The sequence below is a fragment of the Ovis aries genome, chromosome 5, assembly GCF_016772045.2.
Source record: "Ovis aries strain OAR_USU_Benz2616 breed Rambouillet chromosome 5, ARS-UI_Ramb_v3.0, whole genome shotgun sequence".
In the NCBI taxonomy this organism is placed as follows: domain Eukaryota; kingdom Metazoa; phylum Chordata; class Mammalia; order Artiodactyla; family Bovidae; genus Ovis; species Ovis aries.
Window position 1 is genome coordinate 13,456,090 of NC_056058.1, and position 25,050 is coordinate 13,481,139.

At 55.5% G+C, this 25,050-nt stretch overlaps 1 protein-coding gene across 6 annotated transcripts in view; it reads right to left on the minus strand.

The window, feature by feature from the left end:
- Positions 1-134: 134 nt before the first annotated feature.
- DOCK6 (dedicator of cytokinesis 6) overlaps positions 135-25,050 on the minus strand; it is a 38,367-nt gene continuing 13,451 nt past the window's right edge. Inside the window, exons 17-47 of one of the 6 annotated variants that reach the window (XM_042249966.1) lie at positions 24,375-24,606; positions 23,996-24,157; positions 22,522-22,685; positions 21,410-21,514; positions 19,113-19,205; positions 18,782-18,877; positions 17,982-18,122; positions 14,661-14,774; positions 14,364-14,534; positions 13,875-14,014; positions 13,615-13,784; positions 11,360-11,520; positions 10,914-11,096; positions 10,138-10,264; positions 9,759-9,843; positions 9,516-9,612; positions 9,247-9,381; positions 8,789-8,941; positions 8,198-8,356; positions 7,980-8,080; positions 6,807-6,999; positions 6,576-6,719; positions 5,093-5,224; positions 4,980-4,994; positions 3,341-3,466; positions 3,153-3,242; positions 2,385-2,621; positions 1,901-2,044; positions 1,699-1,805; positions 857-1,018; positions 135-378 (exon numbers count right to left, since the gene is read on the minus strand). In XM_042249966.1, coding sequence (XP_042105900.1) covers positions 336-378; positions 857-1,018; positions 1,699-1,805; positions 1,901-2,044; positions 2,385-2,621; positions 3,153-3,242; positions 3,341-3,466; positions 4,980-4,994; positions 5,093-5,224; positions 6,576-6,719; positions 6,807-6,999; positions 7,980-8,080; positions 8,198-8,356; positions 8,789-8,941; positions 9,247-9,381; positions 9,516-9,612; positions 9,759-9,843; positions 10,138-10,264; positions 10,914-11,096; positions 11,360-11,520; positions 13,615-13,784; positions 13,875-14,014; positions 14,364-14,534; positions 14,661-14,774; positions 17,982-18,122; positions 18,782-18,877; positions 19,113-19,205; positions 21,410-21,514; positions 22,522-22,685; positions 23,996-24,157; positions 24,375-24,606 — 4,182 coding nt within the window. In that variant the 3' untranslated portion in view covers positions 135-335. Of the gene's footprint in view, positions 379-856; positions 1,054-1,698; positions 1,806-1,900; positions 2,045-2,384; positions 2,622-3,152; positions 3,243-3,340; positions 3,467-4,979; positions 4,995-5,092; positions 5,225-6,575; positions 6,720-6,806; positions 7,000-7,979; positions 8,081-8,197; positions 8,357-8,788; positions 8,942-9,246; positions 9,412-9,515; positions 9,613-9,758; positions 9,844-10,137; positions 10,265-10,913; positions 11,097-11,359; positions 11,521-13,614; positions 13,785-13,874; positions 14,015-14,363; positions 14,535-14,660; positions 14,775-17,981; positions 18,123-18,781; positions 18,878-19,112; positions 19,206-21,409; positions 21,515-22,521; positions 22,686-23,995; positions 24,158-24,374; positions 24,607-25,050 lie in introns of those variants that run through there. The other 5 variants (XM_042249965.1, XM_042249968.1, XM_042249969.1 and 2 more) reach the window with 5 other exon arrangements.

The following is a 25,050-nucleotide window of genomic DNA, read 5'->3' on the forward strand; positions in this document are numbered from 1 at the left end:
GCTCTACAAGGGCAAGAACTTGCATGGGTCGTCACTGCTGTCTGTTGCACCCAACTAGTTCTCAGTGTCTGTCATCAACAATTAGGTCGAGTATGCACCTGGGACCCAGCCCCCAGGGACCACACCACACAGGCTGTTTACAAAAACCATTTTAAATTAGAAAAGACAAGAAGCATCAGTGCACACAGATGAGAACAGAGGAACAGAGGGCCCAGCCCTGTGCACGATGTGGGCGCCTCACAGCCAAGTGGGCAGTGGGAGAGACTATCAGGAAGGCACAGGTAGCTGAGGCCAGGGTCCTGGTTCCTCTGGGAGTGGCTCCAGGCCCTGTGGGCTCAGAGGTCAGTCTTCCGGAAACTTGCTCTGTTCAAGGAGTTCCTGGGGGAGGGAAGAATGAAGCAGATCAACACGGGCACATGGTCCCCAATTCCATAATGCTCTCCAGCCATCACCTCCTCCTCTGCCTCCCACTACTTTCCTTCCCCTCCTCCCCCTCCCCCTCCCCAGATCCTTCTATGGTCATCCTGACTCCTTTAAGGTTGGTTCTGATCCAGCCGTGGAACTGGAGATTCCTTCATAGAATCCACCACTGGAGATATGAATCATACCCCTTTGACAGATGTGGAAACTGAGGCTCAGAAAAATGAAGTCACATGCCTGAGAAATAACCTAGCTAGGATCAGAAATGGTGGCTCAGAGCTTGAATATTATGTACATGTGCAAGTGTTCACATGCACGTGCAAAGCCCCAAGCACCTGTGTTGATGGGCACACATATGGTAGCCCCCACACTCTGCCGGGCTTTGCCTGCCCCATCTCGCCCTCTCTGGGGTGGGCGGGGGACTCGGGTTAGGCACCTGAGGCCGGCTGTGTTTGGTGCCAGCAGCTGGGGCAGGCGTTGGGTGAGCAAAGGCTGCAGAGCCTCCCGTAGGCGGGAATAGTTGCGCTCCAGTTCCCGATGGTACTCCTTCTGGTCCGGCCCAATCAGGGCTTTGTTCTTCCGCAGCGCATCCTCACACCTGAGGACCAGATGGCTCAGTGGTAAAGAATCCGCCTGCCAGTGCAGGGGACCTGGGTTTGATCCTTGGTCTGGGAAGATTCCACATGCTGTGGAGCAACTAAGCAAGCCCAGGCGCCACAACTACTGAAGTCCACAGGCTGTAGAGCGGCACACCGCAATGACTGAGTCCACGCGCTGCAACTGATGAAGCCAGTGGGCCCTAAAGCCTGTGCTCCGCACCGAGAAGCCATCGCAGTGAGAAGCCCACACACAAGGGTAACCCCCACTTGCCACAACTAGAGAAAGCCTGCGTGCAGCAATGAAGACCCAGTGCAACCAAAAAAAAAGGATTAAAAAAATGAGCGGTGAGGAGGCCATGAACTGGGATCAGGCATGCAGAGGAGTAATAATGGGGGTCTGATAGGTGGATATATTGTTGTTCAGTCACTCAGTCGTGTCTGACTCTCTGCAGCCCCATGGATTGCAGCATACCAAGCTTCCCTATCCTTCACCATCTCCTGGAGCTTGCTCAAACTCATGTCCACTGAGTCAGATGAGGGACATGACTTAATGGAAATCAGAGAGGCCATAAAGGCAGGTCAGGTTGACAGACTGGCTGTACTGGGGAGTCAGGTAGGCAGAGAGTCATAATAGGGGGCTGGTTAGAGGGGCCCTGTCTGGGGATGGGGTCAGGCCTACTTTTTGCAGAAGTCTTTGAAACAGAGCCGCAGCTTGTTGTGATGCCTAAAGAGCTTGGGGTCTTCTGGGATCTCTGCCAGAAACACCTGGGCTACCTCCAGAGGTCCCTGTGGGGTGACAGGGGCTCATGAAGCCGTCTGCATTCCACCACCCCCTGCCCCCCCTGGGGCTTTGGGCAGACTGCTTCCCCTGCCAGCCGTGCCTGGTTCACAGTGGGCCCCACAGAGCCCTGCAGCACCATCTGCAGCATCTTGGCATCAGGAGGGTCCTGCTCAGTGGCGAAGGCCAGCTCCCGAGTCTTCTTTTGCATGTCCTCGATGGCCACCTCCACTGGGGTCAGCACCGTCTGTGGGGTAGGGATGGGCACGCATCACTGGGTGGGGCCTGGAGATGCCCTGACCCAAACCAGCCTGTGGCAGCTTGGATCTTGACTGGGGGTTCATAGGGGTCCAAGAGCCTGTGTAAGGAACTGGGTCTGGCAGGGTAAGGGGCAAGGTTCAGCTGGTTTTGGCGTGCTGTTGCTAACTCTGGCCTGGTTCTAGTCCAGACTTGGGTCAGTGAGGTCTGGAGGGAGGGGTTTTAGTCTGCTGACTAGGGCCTGGAGGTTGGAATTTGGGGGTCCCCTGCCTCCCTTGGTCTGGGGTCTCTTGACCTCCCCACTCCCTGGGCCGCCCCTGACCACCCACCTCCTCCCGGTGGCAAACACGGATTCGGGTCTTGATGTAGGGGAAGGCGTGGGCCGTGCTCAGCAGTGTCTTGCGCTTATGCTGCTCTGGCAGTTCGCCGTGAGCACGCCCGTCTGGCGTGAAGGGTGTGCAAAACAGGAAGGTTCGCAGCCCATAGTTGCGGTCGAAGTAGGTCACCCGGTCCTTGAGCTCATAGGTGTCAAAGTGCGGCTCCACGTATGTGATCTGGATGTAGGCCTGGGGTGCGGGGCCCAGGGGTAAGGGCTTCAGCCCCAACACAAGCTGGGGGTTGCTGGCCCCCCACAGGGGCCCCATCCCTGCAGAAAGGGGGTTGAGCCTCCCTGGGTCTGCAGGCTTTGGGTTCTCAAGTCTCCCTATGTCTCAACTGGGGCTTTTCTGGTGGCTCAGACAGTAAAGAATCTGCCTGCAATGCAGACCAGGGCTCAGTCCCTGGGTTGGGAAGATCCCCTGGAGAAGGAAATGGCCACCCACTCCAGTATTCTTGCCTGGAGAATCCCATGGACAGAGGAGCTTGGTGGGCTACAGTCCATGGTGTTGCAAAGAGTCAGACATGACTGGGCGACTAACACTTTCACATTTCATCTGGATGTATGGGAATCCCTGAGGAATAGGATTCTGGGGTCCCTGAGAGAGACCAGCTTTGGAGTTTCCTAGAGAAATAGGATTTGAGGGGCCACAGGATGTGGTGCATGGAGTCTCTGAATATAGGATTTGGGGGACCCTGGGGAGATGGTCGGAAGCCCTCACCTTCTGCGGGTCCAGCTTGGTCTTGTCCACAGGGTTAGAATCTTTGATGATCTCGACCACATCCTCCCCGAACCTCTCCGTGTAGAACTCCTGGGGACACAGGGCTGACTCAGGGCCACATGGCTGCAGCCCCCACCCAGCCCCAGGGCAGCCCAGTGCCCCGACCACCCCCCACCTCCAGGACGTGCCTCTAGCCGGTGTGAAATCTCAGCCAGCTTCGTGATAGATGGCTCCTTGTACACGAACTCCTGCTCATCCAAGTCACCAAAGCGGGCGCCGTAGAAGCCCACACGGAAATATGTCCCAAACACGCGCTGGGGCTGTGGGAGAGCTGCTATTGACCTGGAGGCCCCTACCCCAGAGACACGTGTCCTCCAGCCCCATGTGCAGAAGATGGGGGCATGGGTGGAGGACTGGGGGGACCCCAAGAACATCACATCACAGGCAGAGACGTGGACCTGGCCGACTGTCCACTGCCCATACCCTCACTCTTTCTCTCCAGCCTATCTGCTGCTCCCTCAATCTTTATTCTCATTGAACACAAACCCTGAGTTTCGGATTCTCCCTCTCGTTCCATGCAGTTCTTCAGAGTATGGATCTCAATATGCAATGAGGAACAGGGCTCTATTGCTCACAGCTCGCTTCTCAATGTCTGTGTGGCTGGGTATATAGTTGTTGTTTAGCTGCTAAGTCATGTCCAACTCCCTGCAACCCCATAGACTGCAGCCTCCCAGGCTCCTCTGTCCATGGGATTTCCCAAGCAAGAATACTGGAGTGGGTTGCCATTTCCTTCTCCAGGGGATCTTCCCAACCCAGAGATTGAAATCCCGTCTCCTGCTTTGGCAGGCAGATTCTTTACCATCGTGCCACCTGGGAGCCCCGGGTATACAGTAGGTGCTCAATAAATGCACACGTGGCTGAAGGAAGTGATGGTTGTCTCTTGCTCTGGTTCCCTTGTTCCAGGGCATCCCCTCCCCTCCCTGATCTAAGTTTGGAAAGAGGACTCCCCCTCCTCCCACCCTAGGTAGATGACCCACCACCAGGAAAGACGGGGGTGGCTCATGTTCACTCACCAAAGCGGATCCAGGTAGGTAGGGTGGGGTGGGCACCAGGAGAGGGAGGTGGAAGCCAGGGGCAGAGAGACAAAGTCATTGCGGAGGTCAGAGGTCAGAGCCCCCAACCCCCAGGGTCCTGGTTATGCAGCCTGATGACAACCATTCTATGGGTAGGGAGATCCGGGGAGGGAGGAGACCCGCCTGCCCTGCCCGGCCCCCACCCAACCCTCCCGCCTTGGCTCTGGGTTCCTGCCATCTTTGGCCAGAAAATTCTCCCCAAACTAGGAGATGCCTAAAAATAGACCCAAGTAGGGGAGAGGCAGAGAGGGGGAACATGAAATGGCAAATGAGCAGAGATCCTGGGGGAAGTTGAGGAGACAGGGAGGCATGAGAGACCCAAAGACACACACAGAGTAAGCAAGCAAGGAGACAGACTGGGAGAGATGGATGGGAAGAGACCAAGAGATAGAGACGAAAAGAAACAGAGGCAGAGGGTGGGAGCGGGAGGCCCCCCTTTCAGGCGGTGACCAAGCTGGCCCTGCCCGAGGGAAGGGTGTCACTGGAGAGCTCCCAGCTGGGTGAGTCACAAGCTGCCCTGGAGATCTGGGGCAGGGAGGGGGACCTGGGGGGAAGCGGTGGGGGTGCGTCACTGGTCATCGCCCACTGAGCCCCTGTGGCCAGGCAGCTGTGCTCCGCCAGCGCCCCCTGGTGGTCCCCGACCACTGCTGACCAGTTGTCATGAGGGTCCCAGAGGTAGGTAGGTGGCACTCACCTCCCAGCCGGAACTCTGTGGTGGGAGAGAAAAGGGGCAAAGTCAGCTGGGGATGGCAGGGGTCGACAGGGGATGGGGCTGGGGCTGGGGCTGGGAGGGCCTCCTGGGCCCACCTGGTGCATGATCTTGGTGAAGGCCTCCTGAAGTTTGCCGTGCACGGCAGCTAGCTTCTTGTAGTCGCGGTGGGCTTCCAGGATGGGAATGAGGGTCTTGTAGACCTCGTTCACGGCCTCGTAGAGCCCGCCCTGGGGATGAGGGTGTGAGAATATGTCAGGGTTTCCAGCACCTACCCTGGTCTTCTCTCCTGCCTGGACCAACCACGCTCCGACCCACTCCCCCAGGGTGCCATCTTCTATCACCTCCTCCAGGAAGCCCACCCTGACTGCATCTGCCCCAGATGGGGTACCAGCCGTTCCACTCAGCCCTTACAGACATCCTCTGTGGTCTCTACCATCCTACTGTGGACCAGGTGCTGTGTACCTGTATGCTTTATCCATGTTCCTTCATTGGTAGGAGGAGTCATTTTCTTTTTCCCTATCCCTCAGACAGGAAATTGAACCTGAGATGGGGGGGCTCCCCAGGACCAGTACCTGAATGTAAGCCCTTCTGGCATGATGCCTAAGGCCTCCACACACAACTGCCTGCTGGCACATGGTAATAGGCACTCCTGAGTGCCAGCCAGGGCCAACATCAAGCTTGGCACACAACAGGTGTCCCGAGCTATTTGCTGACTGTCCGAGGTCTGTGTCTACCATCTGGCTTATTCCCAAGGCCTCTGTCTCTGAGACTCCAGCAAAGTAACAACAAGAAACACAACATCAAAAAAACCTCTAGGGGCTTCCTTTGTGGCTCAGTAGCAAAGAATCCACCTGCCAATGCAGGAGACAGGGGTTCGATTTCTGATCCAGAAAGATCTCACATGGTGCAGAGTAACTACAGCTATTGGGCCTGTTGCTCTACCTCCTGGGAGCCGCAACTACTGAAGCCCACGCACTACAACTAGAGAAGCCGTCACAATAAGCCCGTGTACCACAACTGGAGAATAACCCGTGCAGCAGAGAAGACCCAGAACAACCAAAAAGTAAATACAAACAAATAAAATTAAATAAAAAAAAGGAACAAAAGAAGGTTCAGTGCAAAGAACTGAAACAGGATGGTAAGCATAGGTGGTCACTGATTTTGGGTGCTGGGTATGAGGGGTGGTGGGGACACAACTTTACGTGTTCTTGAAATTTTTCATAACAGAAAAGAATTTTAGGGACTTCCCCGGTGGTCCAGTGGTTATAACTCCATGCTCTCACTGCAGGGGACCAGGGTTCAATCCCTGGTCAGGAAACTAAGTTCCCCAAAGCCGCCAGGTGTGGCCAAAATAAAAAAATTTTTTAAAAATGGTCACTGAACATACTCAAGCCTTACCCATGTACCAAGAGTTTTAAAGGGAGAAAGGCAGGAAAGTGGCTTCAGAGACACCCAAATCCTCCCTGACAAGTCTCCTGCCCAGAAAGCGTCCTCCCAGCAGCTCCATCTGGAATCTCCCGGAGCGGGTGTGGGGCCCAAGAGCGGAAGTACGGCACTGCCCCGGGCCCTGGGCCTCACCATGGTGAAGTAGACGGCCGCCTGCTCCAGCAGCCCCACCAGCCCCATCTCCGTGAAGTGCTTCCCGGAACAGAAGCCCTCCTCGTCGGGTGAGAGGATGTCGTCGGAGATGGCGGACTCCTCCAGCACGTTGGACGAGATGTTCTGGGGTGGGAGGTGGGCTCAGAGCCTGGTCTTTTACCCACACGTGCCGCACTCCCGCCCGCCACGACCCCCACCCCCGCCACTCACCTGGAAGGAAACGCAGCCCACAGGCAGGTGGCGGCTGTCCTCCAACAGCGCGAGGTACTCGGCCACCAGGGCGGCCGCGTGCACCATGCACTGCGCGGCCTCCGCGTGGTTGCCCAGCTCCGCGTGCTTCCCCGCCATGTTCTGCAGCCACGTCAGCCGCAGGTCTGGGGAGCCCTGGTAGCCCCGGGCGATCCTAGAGCCCCAGTGAGGGCGGTGGGAGGTGGGAGGAAGGTGAGGGCGATGGGAGGTGGGAGGAGGGTGAGGGCGGTGGGAGGAAGGTGAGGGCGGTGGGAGGAGGGTGAGGGCGATGGGAGATGGGAGGTGGGAGGAGGGTGGAGGCCCACCTCGCCCCTCACTGCTCGCCCCTCACTTGTCCATCCCCTTCTGTTACCCCAGCCATCTGCCCCAGACCACCTCCTCACCTGAATCTTCAGTCACCTATCCCTCCCCTCACCTGTCTCACCTGTCCATCCCCTTACCTGTCCTCTCACTTACTGTTCTGCTCTTCTTCTCAGCAGTCCTCCTCCTCGTCTCCCACTGACCAGCCAATCTCCTCACCTGTACCCCATTCACCTGTCTCACCTGTCCAGCTCTCACCTGTCTTCCCATCCACCTGTCCATCATTGCCTCTCTTCCTCTACTCACCTGTCTCCGCTCTTATTCCACTCCACACCTGTCCATCCCTTCACAAGTGTCACCCCCTCACTTGTCCTTCTCGTCAGTCTACTCTACCTGGCACCCTGAACCAGGTCACCTGTCTGCCTAGGGCCCTCCCTTCTGTATGCCCCCTCCCTCCCCTGTCTGCATTACCTGGGCCCCCATCTCCCACTCCCCAGTTTCTTACAAAACACTCCTCTCTCCTCCAAAGCACTTTGCTCTCTTGATCTGTCACCCCTCCACGGGTCGGCGCCTCACCTGCCTCTCCCACCTGTCTGCCTCGCCTGTCCTGGTTCTGCTTTGTCACCCCGATCTGGATGACCCTCTGGTACCCTTTGCTTTTGCTCCTTTACCTGCCCGTACCTCACCTGTCCTCTCCCTTGGTCCTCATCTGTCTGCTCTCCTGGCCCCTCATCACTTGTCCATCCTTACTGGTCTCTCTCGTTACCTGGACGCTCCCCTACTCCCTCCCACCATCTCCTCTCCCCTCGCCTGTCTGTGACCGGCCCTCCTCACCTGTACATGAGGTCGATAAGCATCTCCGGGTCTTCCTGATGCTCCTTCATCTTCACCGTGTCAGTCAGGATCATGTGCAGGTTGAACATCAGGTCCTGGACCTGGAGTGGGGGAAGGGCCAGCAGTGATGTGGCCAAAGTGGTGGGGTCGGGGGTCAAGGGGGGGGGGGGGCAAAGACCCTGGCTGTGGAAGGTGGGGCCGGGGCCCCGGGGGATCACCTGCTCGGCAAAGGTGCTGTCCCGCAGCCCCACGTCCTCCTCGGCGTAGGTGAGGATGGTCTTGAGTGAGCGCCGCAGGTGCTCTTCACTGAAGTTCTGTGTTGTTCCCACCAGGGACGACAGCGACATCGTCACTTGCATCTTCACACGGGCGAAATTCTGGGCCGGGAGGAAGAGCGCGCCTGCCCGTGGGCCTTCTCAGCCTGCTGGCCTCACCCCTCTCCCCTTCTGCCTCACGTCTGTTTGATCCAGACCCCTGCTCAGGACTACCCTGGTAGTCTAGTCGTTAAGAGTCTGCCTGCCATGCAGGGCGCACGGGTTCGATCCCTGGTCGGGGAAGATCCCACATGCCACGGGGTAACTAAGCCTGTGCACCACAACTACTGAAGCCCACAGGCCTAGAGCCTGCACACCGCAGCAAGAAGCCACTGCAGTGAGAAGCCTCTGCACCACAACTAGACAAAGTCCAACAGAGCCCGGCCTGGCAAAAGCAAGTGAACAAATACAACTTATTAAAAAATTAATAAGGAACCCTCATCAACGGCCCTCCCTGGAGCCCTGTGTAGACCATGCCCCCCGCTCCCCGCTTACGTTGCCGATCTCGAAGTTCTGGCGCATGAGGAGGTAGAGGGAGGCGCTGGCATGGGTGCGGATGGCGCTGATGCGGCTGCCGCAGTGGCGCAGGAGCCTCAGGCAGAGGTCAGCACACAGCTCCGTGTCCTCCTCAAACAGCAGCTCTGGGAACTGGCCCCCGCGCCCAAGGTGAAACAGACACCAGTGAGCTTCTCCCTGTTCTGACTCAGACGGTTCCCCATGGGGACTTGGGCAGAAGCACAGGGCTCTTCTGCCTTCTCCGGCCAAACCAGCAGGCTTTGGCGTCTGAGCCAGTTTAAGCCCTTGCTGTGTGACTCCAGGTAGCTGACTCTGCCACTCTGACCCTCAGTTCCTCTGCACACTGTGGCTAAGGAGTGTGTCTGGGCACACAGCAGGTGCTCAGTGACTGGGCAGTGACTGTTACTCTAAGAGGCGTAGCTGTCAGAGATACTCACCTTGGACACCAGAGCCCGCTGTGTGGCCAGGCCGTGCTGCAGGAAGAGGGCACTCTGGGCGCTGCCCAGGCTGTATAACACGACCTTCAGTACCGCGCCTAGGATGCTCTCCCGGGCCTCTGACAGCATCACCGTCTGGCAGGCCAGAAATCCAGCTCTTAGAGACTGGGGTGGTTATGGAGTCAGGGAGGGAGAGGGGTTCTGAAGTCAGAGATCACAAGGCCTGTTGGTGGGGCCAGAGGTCATGGAGATGCTGGATCAAGCCATACCTGCACGATGATCTCCAGTGTATCCAGGACCACCAGGCTTGCCTCGGTTGCCAGGTTCCCGTCTACCAAGGCCTCGTGTTCCATTTCATCCTTGGTCCTAGAGGGAATGGGAGGGGCTTGGGAGGGCCTCTCCTGGCTAGACTCCTCCCCTGACAGCTGGGCGCTTTCCCTTTATCTGCCCTGGGGGCACAGTTCTCTGGAAACTGATCTAAGCCCTGTGAGCTATGTCCCGCCTTCACCCACTTGTCCACACGGTCCGAGGTTTGTCTCCAGTGTGTGACGCTCTTCCGCCAGCGTACGTTCTCCTGGTTCCCAAATGGGCTCCTCTCTGAGACACAGGTGGGTGTTCACACATGTGCAAAAACATAAGGACACACGTGACCATGAAAAGATGCAACAAGGGATCCCTGTGAGGTCACTGGATGATGCGGACGCCTGCGGAGTGGACGCGGTTAGACATGAACAGGGAAACCCATGTGCCATGTGTACAGAGATAATGTGTGGACTTCTGGGAAAAGTGAACCAGACAGACAGGCGGGAACGGCTCCCGTCTCGGGGACCCTTGTGCAAAGTGTGGGAGGCGCTGAGTGGGGACATGTGTTGGGGTACACCTTCCTCTCACCACGGCTCCGTCGCACCATCTCCTGTCGGGCTCCAATGGTGCCCAAAATAGCTTCCTCCAGTCGGGCCTTCATGTCCAGCGATTTCTTGAATGTGAGGCTGTTGATGCGTTCAAAGGCCTTCTTCCCCTGAGACGGCAGAGAACAGGTTCAGGATTGACTCTGTCCTTTTCTGTGGGCTAACCTGGTCTGCTTTTTCTGGCCCTATCCCTCCAGGAACCTGTGCTTGCAAACACAGTCCTCCCCTTTACAGCAAGCTCTCAGCACCTCCCAGATTCTGTTCATGACGGAAATTTTCCCTTTTTGCTTTGGTTCAACACGTGCTCATGTGCTCACTTGCTAAGTCATGTCTGACTCTTTGCGACCCTTTGGACTGTAGCCCACTAGGCTCCTCTGTCCATGGGATTCTCCAGACAAGAATACTGGAGTGGGTTGCCATTTCCTCTTCCAGGGGATCTTTCCAACCCAGGGATCAAACCCACATCTCTTGCGTCTCCTGCATTGGCAGGTAGGTTCTTACCACTGAGCCACCAGGGGAGCTGAGAAAGGTACATGGACTCTTATTATTCCTTGATTTCTATCAGGAACTCCTCTCAGAGGCAAAACTGTAGGAGCAGTTTGCTGGTAACTTACAGCACTGAAACAGTCTACCCCTTCCCCCCCAGCAACTGGTGCACAGTCCACCCCTGCACACCCAGCCCATGTCACTCCAGGCGCCCCCCCACCATGTGTCCTCAACCTGCCCCCCATGCCTCAGTCCCCTGCCCAACCTTCGAACCTTGTACTCAAAGGCAGCCAGGCAGAGGTACAGCAAGTCCAAGACACGACCCAGCTGAGGGAGGGTCAGGTCCGCAGCCCAGCGCTGCAGCAGGGCCGGCTCAGCGTTCTTCAGGACCCATAGCGCACACACCAGCAAGGTCCGACTGGACTCAGCAGAGAGGGCATAGCCTGAGCGAGCAGCCTGGGGAGGGGACAGGGGGCTCAGAAGGAAGAGAGTTGACCTTCGTTTTCTCCATAGTAAAGTGAGAACAGGTCAACTGGTACTTTATTACCTAACTTCTATTACTGGGTTATCGGGCACACGATGTCCAAAATACAACAAAAAATCACAAGACATGTGAAGAGGTAGGGAGATGTGATTGATAAGGGAGAAAAGACATTAGACACAGGCACAAAGATGATCGGATATTAGATGGCGTCTCTGGCGACAAGGCCAGTACTCACCGTCGCTGGGCCCTGGGAGATACTAGCCCGGGAGCCAGGGGCCAGGGGGCCACCTGCAATGGCCATGGCCACCGAGGGGTTGATGGTGCCTCCCACATCCCCTTCCCCTTCTGTGTCCGAGTCGAGCATAGAGGCCAGTCTTGAGCGTTGACCTGGGCCCTCTGGGATGAGAGAGCCAAGAGAACTCAGTTAATTCTGTCTCTTTCTCAAATTTCAGCTCAGAGGTCACCTCCTCAAGGAAGCCTTCCCTGATACCACCCCCTCAGACCAGGGTGCGGTCTCTAGTTATTGACTCCCAGAGCTCACTTATTGTATTTGCAATTAGAGACAGTCACCGTGCAACTAAGAGCCACAAAGGCCTGGACTGTATCTATCTGCTCTGGCCACTCTATGCTCAATGCTTAGAACATGGCCTGGTGCACAGGAGCAGTCATTGTAAAGATGGTGATGACATGGTGACAACCGTAATAATAACTGCTGCTGCTATTATTATAGCATCAACTGACATGGACATGGCATTTCTTACGTATCAGGTGGTGTTCTAAGCACTTTAAACTGTTAACTATTATCTTCAACACAGCCCTATGAGATAAGTGCTTTTATCATCCTTACTTTATGGAAGAAGGGACTGAGGTAAAGACAAGTTAAGTTGGGGTCACATAGTAGGTAAATGGTAAAGCTAAAATTTTAACCTAAAAAGTCTGGTCCCAAAATCTATGATCTTAAAAGACTATCCTCTCCACTCGCCCCCATAACAGTATCATCAGAGAGAGTTGCTACCAACAAATACAGACTAGGTCTCAGCCTAGAGATTCTTGAGATACAAGGTCAACTGAATTTTACTCAAGCTCCAGCCCAGTTTAACATGGATTTCTGACTGGATTGAGGTGATTCAGCCCCTTATCCTATCTGCCTAAGAGAAGGAAAGACAAACCCTCACTGGGCAAAGAGGACATTGCCTCACTCCTGATGGCCCTTTTACACACAATGTCCAAAATACGAGAAAAAAATCAGAAGAAGTGAAGAGGCAGGAAAATGTGATTGACAGGGGAGAAAAGACAACAGAAGCAGGCATGGCACAGAGATGATCAAATACTGAAGTGAGCAAACAGGACACTGAAATAAAAAGTAGAGGATTTTCCTGGTGGTTCAGTGGCTAAGGCTTTGCACTCCCAATGCAGGGGGTCTGGGTTCAATCCCTAGTCAAGGAACTACATCCCACATGCTTCAACTAAAGACCTCAGATGCTGTAACTAAGACCCGGTGCAACCAAATAAATAAATAAATTTTTAAAGATGAAATGTAGAAAAGATGCACAAACAAGGATAAAAAGATGGAGAGTGTCAACAGACAGCTGAAATCTACAACAAAAAACATCAAATATTACAAGTGAAAAATAAAACATCTGAAATTCAGAACTCAACCAAGGCCGTTAACAGAAGACCAGACATAGCCGAAGACAGAGGTCGTGAGCTCAAACACAGGTGAAAAGTTTCCTAACTCATGCACAAGAGAGCAACAGAATGAAAAGCAGAACAGAGCACAGCAGACACGTGTAACAGGATCATAAAGGTCTAACATACGTGTCATTGGAGTCCCAGGAGGAGAGAAGAGAGAAAACGAGGCAGAAAAGAAAAAAAAAATAAAAAAATCAAGAGATAACAACTGAGAGTTTCCCTGAAATGACAAAGGGCATCAACCCACCAATTCCAAGTCTGTGTGTTTCAACCACAGTGCACACTCGTTTATCGAAGGTGCTGGTCAATGTGCAAATTAATGAACACAAGGCTCTAATTGCCCTCTCACCCTGATGTTCCCTACCTCTCCCTCCTCCCACCTCTTTTGAACAGATAATTCATCTCCCATTTATCGTGCACTGACAGTATTCCAGTCCTACACCTCCCCAGATATTCACAAAATCCTAGGAGTAGTTGGTACTGTCACTGTCCCCATTTTACAGGTGAGAAACTTGAAGCTCAGCAAGGTTAATGGCTTTCTTGAGGCCCTGTGGCAGGACTTAAAGCCACTTCTCTGATGCTAACATCCAGGTTTTTTGCTCCTTGCCCACTTTTTCTGACTTGAGCCTTTTCTGACCTTGAGGCTTTCCTGGGGCCCTGTGGCAGAACTTAAACCCGCTCCTCTGACCCTAACACCCATGTTTTAACTCCTTGCCCACGTTTCCTGACCTGAGCCTTGTGGGATCAATCAGGTCCCCAGATGGCAGAACCCACCCCGCCCGACCCTGCCCTGCTGACCGGCAAAGTCATGCAGCCGTGGCAGCGTGTCCCGGGCGAGTGACAGCAGTGGCAGGTATAGCTCGGCCACCCGGGCCTTCACGGTGGCCTCGGCATAGCGGGGGTCGGCGTCATGGCTGCAGAGCAGGCTGTGGACAGCACAGATGGCCTTCTTGTGCAGCAGGGACGCCCTGCAAAGTAGTGAGGTGCTCAGGATGGAGTGCGTGTGGCTCCTGCACCCTACCCCCCACCCCGAGGGACCAGACAGGGCCTGCACTCACCCCTCGGCCTCAGGTTCCATGGCCAAGGCCAGTTCTGTCAGCAGGAGGCCAGCCAGGAAATGCTGCTGCCGGAAAGGCCCGCTCAGCTCGAACATGCTGATCACCTTGGGGTCTGGGGCCTGGCTGGAGAAGGTGGAGCTCTGGAGAGGATGGGGGACAAAACAGGGGATCAGGGGGTCAAGGGTCAGAGGGGAGAGGTCGGGGTTAACTCATTGGTGAGATGACAGGGGGCTGAGTCCAAAATCAGAGATCTTAGAAATGGCAGATGGAATGCCAGTCTGGGAGTTAGAAGCAAGAAATCAGAAGCTGGTCCTCCTGGGAAGTTGCTGAGAATGCAGGGTCAGAGGTGAAGGGTCAGCGAGAAGGGGTCAATCCCTTGAGCAGTGGCCTATGTGTGAAATGGACAGAGATGAGGGGACCGCAGAGGAAGGGCTGGAAGGCAAGAGGTCGATGGGTCAAGAAGAGGCGTCAGAAGTGAGGCCAACCCACCTGGGAGGCGGTGGAGGACACAGAGGGCGAAGGCGAGGCGGGGGGCGACAGAGGGCAGCAGGGGAGGTTGAGGGTCACGTAGTGCTCATGGCTGCACAGGATGCGCGTGAAGTCCATGCGCAGGGTCAGCAGCACTGCCGGGTTGGGGGCCGACTGCAGCCGTGTGGCCACCTGCAGGGGAGGGGTTGGCAGGCGACATTAACGTGGTTCTGCCCACCCCCCACCCACATCCCCCGGAGGACTGCCAGCCCCGCCACGTTCCTTCAGGTGCGCCCTGCCCACCACGCCCCCTTCTACCTGCTTGTAGAGAGCCCGGACCAGGCTGAAGACGAAGCCGCGGTCCACCAGGGACAGCAGGTCGCTGAGGAAGAAGGCCAGGCTGGCGTTGAGGCGCTCGGCCAGCTCCGCGTCCTGGGGGCACAGGGCCTGTCAGCCCACGCCCACTCGCCCCATCGAGCCTCAGTCCCTGCCCTGGGCCTGGCTCTCGCCAAGGCCACCAGTGACCTCCAGGAGCCGGGTCACTGCCGCAAAGCCTTGGGCCTCCTTGACACGCCCTTGTCTCAGCTCCAGACTCCTGGCCTTCCTGGTTGTCCTCCTCTCTCTGACTAGCTCTTCCCTTCCCCCCAGGTAGGTGTCTACTCTCCATCCAGCTCTGTTGAGGGCACTCTGTTTTCTCCTCTCACCAGATTTTATTTAGTTTTACAAGTATTTATTTATTTGGCTGTGCTTGGTCTTAGTTGCAGATCTAGTTCCCTGGCCAGGGATCAAACCCTGGGGCCCCTGCATGGGGAGCACCGAGTCTTAGCCACTGGACCAGCAGGGAAGTCCCCTCTCTCACCAGATTTCAGTAAGACGACGCAGATGGCAGAGACTGGCTGCTAACCCCCCCTCATATCCTCTCTTAGGTACTGGGGCCCTTTCTCAGAGTTCAGAGCTGGGTAGGGACTACATTTCCCAGCCTTCCTTGCAACGGAGAAAAATCATGTGACCATATTCTGGCCAATGGAATTTGAGAAAAGTGATGTGGCGGGTCCTCCTGTTCCCACCACCTTGAAATACCTGATGTGGCGGGTACTATGATGAACTGAGATGGCCAGGCCCACACTGCGGAGCTCCCTGCAACCCACTTACGCTCAGGAATAAACCCTGGTCACATTTAAACCGCTTGTGACGATATTCAAGCAAATTAACCTCTGCCCTAACTGATAAAAGTAACATGTTTCAAAGACACCTAACAGGATGCTAGTTCAAGAGAAGCCTGGGGACTTCATTGGCGGTCCAGTGGTTAAGCATCTGCCTACCAATGCAGGGGACACAAATTCGATCCCTGGACTGGGAAGATCCCACGCACTTTGGAGCAACTAAGTCCATACTCTACAACTACTGAGCCTGTGTTCACAACAAGAGTTGTTGTTCATTCACTAAATCATATCTGACTCTTTCCGATCTGACAGACTGCAGCATGTCAGGCTCCCCTGTCCTTCACTGTCTCCGGGAGTTTGCTTAAATTCATGTCCATTGAGTCGATGATGCTATCTAACCATCTCATCCTCTGCCGCCCTCTTCTCCTTTTGCCTTCAATTTTTCCCAGCATCAGGTTCTTTTCCAATGAGTTGGCTCTTTGCATCAGGTGGCCAAAACAAGAGAAGCCACCACAATGAGAAGCTTGAGCACTGGAACTGGAGCATAGCCCCCTGCTTGCCGCAACTAGAGAAAACTCGTTTACAGCAATGAAGACCCATCACAGCCAAAAACAAATTAAGAAAAAAAGAGAGAGGGGAGCCAGAAGGATGAGAAAGAAGGAACAGTAAGTGCAAAGGCCCCGGAGCAGGAAGTGCCCAGCAAGGGGAGGAACAGCAAGGAGGCTGACATGGCCTCAAGGCCCAGCTGCCCTCCTGTTCTCGTGAGTTACCCTATGGCCTCACAAGTTAGCCTCAGGGGTTCTCAGGTCCTGTGACAGAGACAAAATATAAAACCCGCCTGAGCTCCAAGTCCACGGGAGGGCAGAGACAGGGTCTGCCTGGTGTACTGAACCTGATATAATTGGATGCTCCATAAATGTCCAGTGAAGGAATGACCGCTGGGACCCGTCACCGATGCCCCCCCAGCGGCTGTGACAAAGCTGCTTCTCAAGGGTGCTGTTCTTCCCCGAGCCCTCTTGAAGGGGGGTTTCCTCGTAATATGAAACTTAGCTCCTAGGGAGACTTTAGTGCAACCAGGTCAAGGCCTTTGAGATCAGCCCAAAGGTCACGGGGAATTGCACAAGAGCCAGCTTAGGCTGGACTGGCATTTCAAACATCTGGAAAATTCCCATCAAACACAGAAGTCCCCTTTCTCTTTGGAAATCAGACATTCTAGACTTCCCCGGTGGCTCAGTGGTTACGAATTCACCTGCCAGTGCAGGAGACACGGGTTTGATCCTTGATCCGGGAGGATTCCCACATGCTTCAGCGCAGCTAAGCCCATGCGCCACAACTACTGAACCTGTGCTCTAGAGCCTCGGAGCCACAACTACGGAGCCCACGTGCCGCAACTACTGAAGCCCGCATGCCCTGGAGCCGGTGCTGCACAAGGAGAAGCCTGCCCACCGCGAAGCAACTAGAGAGCAGACCCCACTCTCCGCAACTAGAGAAAGGCACGGGCCTCTCTTACCAGCACAGCCCAAAATAAATAAATTAATTAAAATTATACAAAAAATAAAAATAAATTAATTAAACAAAATTATTTTAAAAATCGAACATTCTGGCCACAGCCAGTGGGCACATGCCCTCTGGTCCACCAGAAGCTCTACTCTCCCAACTGAAGCTGGTGGTTGAGGGTTCAAATCTCCATTCTGCCCCTTTCCAGTCATGTGATACCAGGTTATTAGTCATTCTCTGCCTCAGTTTCTCCATTGGTAAGATGGAAAAAACAATAACACTAAGTTCATGAAGCTGCAGGGAGAGTTTAATGACGGGATCCACCTAAAGTATTCAGGTATACAGCAAGTGCTCAACAAACGCATAATTTTATTATTATCATTATTGTCTGCACAGCTCCTGTGAGCACTAGAATTAGTGGTTCCACGTCTGGATAACTGTCAAAGTTTCAAATATCAATGTCCGTTTATTGAGTACTCACTGTATACTGGCACTGTTGCTAAGGGCTAATGGATCTGCCCTGGCACCTCCCTGCCCTCCCCAACTCTCATTCCCATCCTTGGTTAACTCCGCTGCAGCCTGAAGCGTAGGCTATCTAACTGCTCACTGCTTTCCAGCAGAGGCAGTCCTGCCCCAGGGCCTTTGCAACTGCTGTTCCCGCTGCCTAGAACATTCTTTCCTGGATATCACACAGACTGCTCCTTTACCTCCTTCAAATCTCTCCCTAACAGCTCCATGAAAGCAAGGAACTGGGTCTGCTTTGGTCACCACCGTCTGTCTCTAGCTCCCAGCCCAGGGCTGTGCACACAGTAGGTGCTTTAAGAAACAGATGTTGAGTAAACGGACCCATCCAATGAATGGGATTTGTGGTCTTGCAGCCAGGAAGCACTGGGCAGATTGGCACCCCACCTGGCTGGCTCCATGTCTTCCCTCAGGATCCCCGCCCCACCACACACCGTGGAGGCCCCACATCCCTCACCTTGTGGATGCGGGTGATAACCTCCAGGCCTACAGAGCCCACCAGGGCTGCAATGTCGTCCAGGAAGCGTCCAGGGAAGCGAAGTTTGCGGGGTGTGTCCAGCTTCTGACCCAGGAGCAGGTGCAGCGTCATGCTTTTCACCTGGGGGCCGAGCGAGAGGACGGGGGGTGGAGGTGGAGGTGGCTTGCCAGAAGGGGGTGGAACCTGGGGGACTGTGAGTGATGGTTTGAGGTAGGCTAAAGGTGGGCATAAGGGATCCTGGGATCTGACCGTGTGGGTGGGGCCCGAGAATGGTGGGTGGGGCCTGAGAAGGCCATGGGTGGGGCCTAAGTGAGGGCTAGCTAGAGGGGTAGGAGGCTCTGAGAGAGATGTGTGGGGCTAGAACTGGTCTCCAGTGGTCAAACTTGGGCGGTTGGAATGAGGGTGGGGCTTCAAGGCCCACCAGATTGAGGTGGGGGTGGTTATTGTCAGCAGGAATAGTTCAAGGCACCTCTTGAGGAGTCTGGGGGCGTGTTCAAGTCTGATCTCAATAGTTTCCTTCTGTCTCTTGGGGATGAGGTGGTCTCCTTGCTAGGTAGAGTTTCTCAATGGTGTCACAGGAAAAGTGGGGAGAAAATCCTTCACACAGGGGAGGGGGTTTCAGGTAAGTTTCAGGGGCTCTCCAGGGAGAGATTCCCTTAGGCATCTCTTATCTCCATGTGGGGGGGTCTCTTGGGGTCATTTCTCAGGGGGCTTAGGTGCAATCTTAAGAGAGTCTCTCCAGGGGCCCTTGCTCTCGGGCAGGGAACAGGGAGTCTCACCATGAGCTGGAAGAAGAACCAGGCGTGCTGCAGGACGGCTTCGCGCACAGCACTGCCGCTGACCACCCACTGCAGGGCCAGCTCCTCATGTAGCAGCTGGGGGCAGGAGCAGGGGTCACGGAGTGCAGAGGCGCCCACGCTGTACCCCCAGTGTGACAGGGGAGGATGCAGCTGGATGGCTTGGGGTCAGAGCAAGGGGAGGCCATGCAGGAGGAGAGGGGCCAGAAGCAGTCAGTGCGCCCTCTCCCTGGCTCTCCAGACCCCACTGGACTTGGGCGCTCAAGGGAGCTCTGGACCTCAAAGTGCAGTCACCCACCCCGTCTCCAACTACCTTCTGCACAGTGGGTCTCGGCTGGGTGGTGGGCGGGGACGAGGAGGAGCTCTCGAGGCAGGAAGAGGTTCGGCTAGAGCTGCGGTCGATGGCCTATGATGGAATGGCAAGGGGATGGGATGGTGGGGGGTGGGGGGCGGTTAGTGTGGGTATAGACGGTATGGATGGAGAAGAGAGATGGTCAGGAGCGTGGATGGAGGGGAGGTGTGCCCATGTGGACAGACAGTGGGGGCGTGGATGGAACGAGCAGTGTTAATAAATAAAGACAGCAGTGTGTGGATTCAGACGGAGAAGGCATGAAAGTGATGGAAGAGATGAGAATAAGCAAGGCACAGTAAGGAGGCGACAAGCAGGGTGAAGGGGACAGGTGAGGATGTGGACAGGAGCCCGTCGGAGGTGAGCGCGGATAGAGCAGGACCCGGCAGACAAAAGTAAGAGAAGAGTGGGGGTGGGGCGCGTGTAGGTGGAGAGAATGAAATCAACATAGATGGAGAGGATAACGCGGGCAGAGGCAGGGAATGCGAGTGGGGTTGACAGTGGAGGGTGAGTGAGTCCATGAGTTCACCGATGGACAGAGGTCAACAAGGTGGAGTGAGAGTGTAGACAGGGGCGCAGAGCACAGAGAAAGGGGATTAAAGGGGAGAATGGAGGAGGAGAAAGAAGGAAAAGGAAGGTAAGGACAGAGGAGGTGAACTGATGAGAGGCAGCAGGAGCAGCCGAGAGCTCCAGGTTCCAGGCCTGGCCCCACTCCAGCTTTACTTGGGGCCTCGCCAGGCCTCAGCTTTCCCATCTGTGAAATGGGCATGGAGAGCTCAAGCTCCACTTCCCCCACCTCCTTGGCTGGTCAGAAGGTGAGGCCACTGACAGGGAGAGGAGATGATCCAATGATGGAACTGGCCCAGCCCTGGAAACTGCCCAGGCCCTTGCCTCGAGCATGAGGGGGCCCCCATAGCTCCCACAGTCCCAGCCACACACCCTGGGCTCCCTGGTCTACATCAGATGGGCCACCCACTGCCAAGGCCTGCCAAGGTCAGCCTCACTGCCGCCTCCCGCCTCCTCCTCCTGAGGTCTGGAATGCCTGCCCTCTTGACACCTTGCCACCTGCAGTATGCCCTTCCAAGCCCAGCTGACACCCCAGAGAACTGAGGGCACTGTGGGGAGGACTGTTCAAAACGTCAGGGGGGTGCTGGAAAGGCCCATGATGCCAGACTCTCATAAATCTTAGAAGCCTGCCCTGAAGTTCCCCTGCTCAAGCTGTGAACAGTCCCCTGGTTGCCATGCCGTGCAGGTTGCCTAGGTGACAGGCACAAAGCTGGAACACGTGGCCTGGGGCCAAGTGTGCAGGGAATCTAGCCTTGGGTGCCCAGGGGCCTCTGAGCTTGCTCCCAACCTCTGCAGAGCCTTTCCCTCCACCTGGAACACCCACTGGTCCCTGGCTGGCTCTATCTCACTCTTTAGGTCACCTTCTAGGAGAGAGACTCTTCAGACCGCCCTGTCTTGGTTCACTTCCTTGCAGACGTTTTCACCTCCTGCACTTACATAGTTGTGTGTTTGTTTGATAGGCATCAATCTCCCCGACTAGCCAGCAGCTCAAGGATGAGGCTGGCCGGAGGATCTCTCTCCCCAACGAAGTCCTACCTGTGATGCCCTAACTCCTTCCCAGGCTTGGGGCCGTTGCACTGAACAGCAAGTCTTCACTACTTCTAAAAATTCTAAGCCTGGAGCAGAGAGTGAGCCCCTAACAGAACCAGGACTCATCCCAGGACTATCTGATGGCAAAGCCCCTCCCCACAACCAGGGTCCTGGGAAGGGATCCCTCTGCCTGAAATGGGGTGAGGGAGCCAAGGTTCAGTTCTGCCCTCTGGGCATCATTCAGGTTGCTGTGTCAAGGGGACAGCTGAATCTCCTGAACAGAGTGGATTAAGGGGAGAGAGAGAGGCCATGCAGGAAGTGAGGTTAGAATGGCTGGGTCATCTGCATGCTATTTGCATACTGCCCCTCCCTTTCCGTCACTGCACATCATTTGCATGCTATTTGGACACTGCTCTGTTCCTTCTGTCTCTGCCTGAGGCTGTGGTCTGTATGGCAGTAAAAGGCTCATGAAGATGCCCGTGTTGCCTACACCATCCACAACATCATATGCCACAGCCCCAAACGAAGGCAGGAGGTGGGGGGTGGGTCTCCCGCCTCCTCCAGGCAGCCCCCCTAGGTTAGTCGGCAGCAGCCAGGAAGGTGGGAGGAGCCCATGCTGAGGTGGGGTGATGCACGTGCAGGGGCACGTCAGGTAGGGAGGGCACCTGTCTGGGGTCAGCCCCGCAATAAGGGGGGGCCCGTCGCAGCACAGCCTTGCTGCCTCCCGGAGCATAAGCAGCATTCACCCAGGAGTGTGAGCGGTCGATACCCTGGAGACACACGGGTAAGTGGGAGTGTCTGAGGGCAGAGGGCAGAGAAACCAGCGACAAACACAGAGTGTGCTCACTGCCCTGGGCCACACATGTGCCCACGTGGACACCCACATGTGACCCTGCAATACACGCACAGGATATGTGTGTATATGCCTCCCACATGTGTCTGTGCATGGAATACACGAGTACACGCAACCGTGTTCCAATATGCGTGGGCAATGTGCACATGGGCGCCCCCTGTGGATGCACGCGTGTGGCACATGTGGAAACACCTCGCTGCGCCACGTACAGGCTGCTCCTTTTTCAAGCTCCAGTCCCATCCGTGGGTCCGCCTAAGAATCCAAGTCACAGCTCCCGAACTGACAGCCAGCCCTGCTGTCCAGGGTCAAGTTTTTTTTTTTTTTGCCATCCTGTGTGGCTTGTGTGAAGGAAACAGCAACCCACTCTAATATTCTTGCCTGGAGAATCCCAGGGACAGAGGAGCCTGGCAGGCTAAGGTCCACTGGGTCACAAAGAGTCGGACACAACTGAAGCGACTTAGCACACACACACACACACACACACACACACACACCCCGCACCCTTGACACACACACACACACACACACACACACACACACACACCGCACCCTTGGCGCACACACACACACACACACACACACACCCCGCACCCTTGGCACACACACACACACACACACACACCCCACACCCTTGGCACACACACACACACACACACACACCCCGCACCCTTGGCGCACACACACACACACACACGCGCGCATGTGGCTTGTGGGATCTTAGTTCCCCAACCAGGGATTGAACCCGCACCCTTGGCAGTGAAAGTGCGGAGTCCTACCCGCTGGACCGCCAGGGAGGCCCCAGGGTCAAGCCTTCATCTGCGCTGTTGTTTGTCGTTCCGTTTTCCTTCAACACTGAAATCTTTCACCCACCCACACGGCGGCCATGACCCCCGAGGCTGGCGCCAGCAGGGGCCCCTCGCCTACCTTGCTGGCCAGGATGCGGGAGACCTCGTCATCCACAGAGCCAGGGGCCACGGCCAGGTCGGGGTTGCTGCTGCTGATACTCTTAGAGCGTGCCAGGTAGAGGCTGGCGGGGCGGCCAGGGCCACGGGCCAGCGTGGCAGGCTGCACCATCACTGGAGGGGCCCCTGAGGACAGAAGGAATATGCTCAGCCCCCTGCCCACCTGCCCTGATGACCTCCTGTCCCTTCGCAGTCGGATGCCCTTGGCGGAGCCCCTTCCTTTTCGTGTGTTTTGTTGTTGTTGTTGTTTTGGGGTTGTTCTTTTGGCTGCATCACACAGCATGAAGGACCTTAGTTCCCCGACCAGGGATTGAACCCACGTCCCCTGCAGTGGAAGCACAGAGTCTTAACCACTGGACCTCCAGGGAAGTCCCCACAGTCACCTTCTGCCTCTAAACCCCTAGGTTCCTCACCCATAAAATGGGTGTAATAGTGGCCCAGCCTCATAGCAATTTTGAGAAGGATGAAAAACACGGAGTGCCCAGCATATTGTACGTGTCCAGAAGGGTTACTGGGTATTACTAATCATTTAGCAAATGAAAGGAGAAGGCAATGGCACCCCACTCCAGTACTCTTGCCTGGAAAATCCCATGGATGGAGGAGCCTGGTAGGCTGAAGTCCATGGGGTCGCTAAGAGTCGGACACAATGGAGCGACTTCACTTTCATGCATTGGAGAAGGAAATGGCAACCCACTCCAGTATTCTGGCCTGGAAAATCCCAAGGACAGGAAAGCCTGGTGGGCTGCCGTCTATGGGGTCGCACAGAGTTGGACACAACTGAAGTGACTTAGCAGCAGCAGCAAATGAAAATATCATCCAACTTTACTAAGTGTTCACTGTGCCAAGTTCACATGGATTACTATGCCGTTTGGACTTTCCTAGAGGCTCAGACGGTAAAGAATCTGCCTTCAATGCAGGAGACCTGGGTTAGATCCCTGGGTCAGGAAGATCCCCTGGAGAAGGAAATGGCAACCCACTCCAGTATTCTTGCCTGGAGAATCCCACGGACAGAGGAGCCTGGTGAGCTACAATCCATGGGGTCGCTGAGTAACTAACACTTTCACTTGCCATTTATTATTGCTAACACTCCCACAAGAGAGGCACTAGTATTATTGTTGTTTAAAAGATAGGAAGACAGGCCAAGAGAGGTAAAGGCATTGCCTGAGGTCACAGAACTCACAGGCAGAAATGAAAGCCAAACCCAGGCTGCTCTGCTCTAGTCCCTGCTTGCTAACTGGCTGAATCGCTTGTCAATAAAATTTATAGAGACCACAGTCCTGGGGCTGGGGTACAAAGTTCTCTCTCTCGCTCTCCTATACCTTGTATAAACCAACCAAGGCCTGTAGCCTCAGGACCTTTGCACATGCCTTCCCTTTGCTTAGGATGCTTCTCTCCCAGGTATTTCTTGTGCCCCCGAGTCTCCCACCGACACTCACCACCTGGGAGGCTGGGCTCTGTGCCAGGCAGTCGAAAGGCATAGTAGACATATGCAGCCAGCAGTGGGCAGTGACCACGGGTGTCCTGGGCACCCTCTAGGCTCCGGTGGACGAGGCTGACCACGTGGGCCATTGCTTCAAAGGCGCCACGACCCAGGTTCACTGCCGGGCAGAGCAGAGGTTAAGTTCCAAGCTCCTACTTCAGGGTCCAAGGGGGTCATGTGGTCTTCAAAAGGTCAGGGGACTAGGGGACTGAGGGGCCATTTTTCAGATTGGAAAGTTGAGCCCAGAGAGATAAATGGGCTATGGGAGGTCACCACTAGTCACTGGGCCCACTCTCTAGATGGGGAAACTAAAGTCTGAGGCTGTGACAGCTCACCAATCTGGCCACCAATGACCGGGGGTCGCACAACCAGACGAACGAGCTTGTCCAGTACATGGTGGGAGAAGGCGACGAGGGGCTCGGGGCTGGCGAGGCGCAGGGCCGCCAGGCTGGCCCGCAGCTCCTGCTCCACAGTGCCCTCGCTCAGCACCGCGTCCTTCAGCCGGAACGGAAAGGCCCCCTCCTCCAGGACGTGCACCAGGGTGAAGAACTTGTCCAGGTGGGGGTCCTGGTGGGGGACCAGGTGAGCAGGGTAGGAACAGGGAAGGACCCGGGGTCTGAGCGGGAGACTGAGTAGGTCAAGACAGCGAGGCCGGAGACCAGTGAATGGAAAAGAAATGAGGAGGGAGCTTCCCTGGTGGTCCAATAGTTAAGAATCCACTCGTCAATGCAGGGGATGTGGATTCGAACCCTGGCCCAAGAAGATCCCACATGCCCATGGAGCAACTACGCCTGGGCACCACAATTACTGAGCCCAGGCTCTAGAGCCCACATGCCCCAACTACTGAAGCCCACACACTGCAACTAAAATCCGTGTGCCCGAGAGCCTGCACTCCACAAGAGAAGCCACCGCAATGAGGCTCCCATGCACCGTAACTAGAGAGGAGCCCCCACTCACTGCAACTAGAGAAAGTGTGCGCAGCAACGAAGACCCAGCACAGCCAAAAATAAA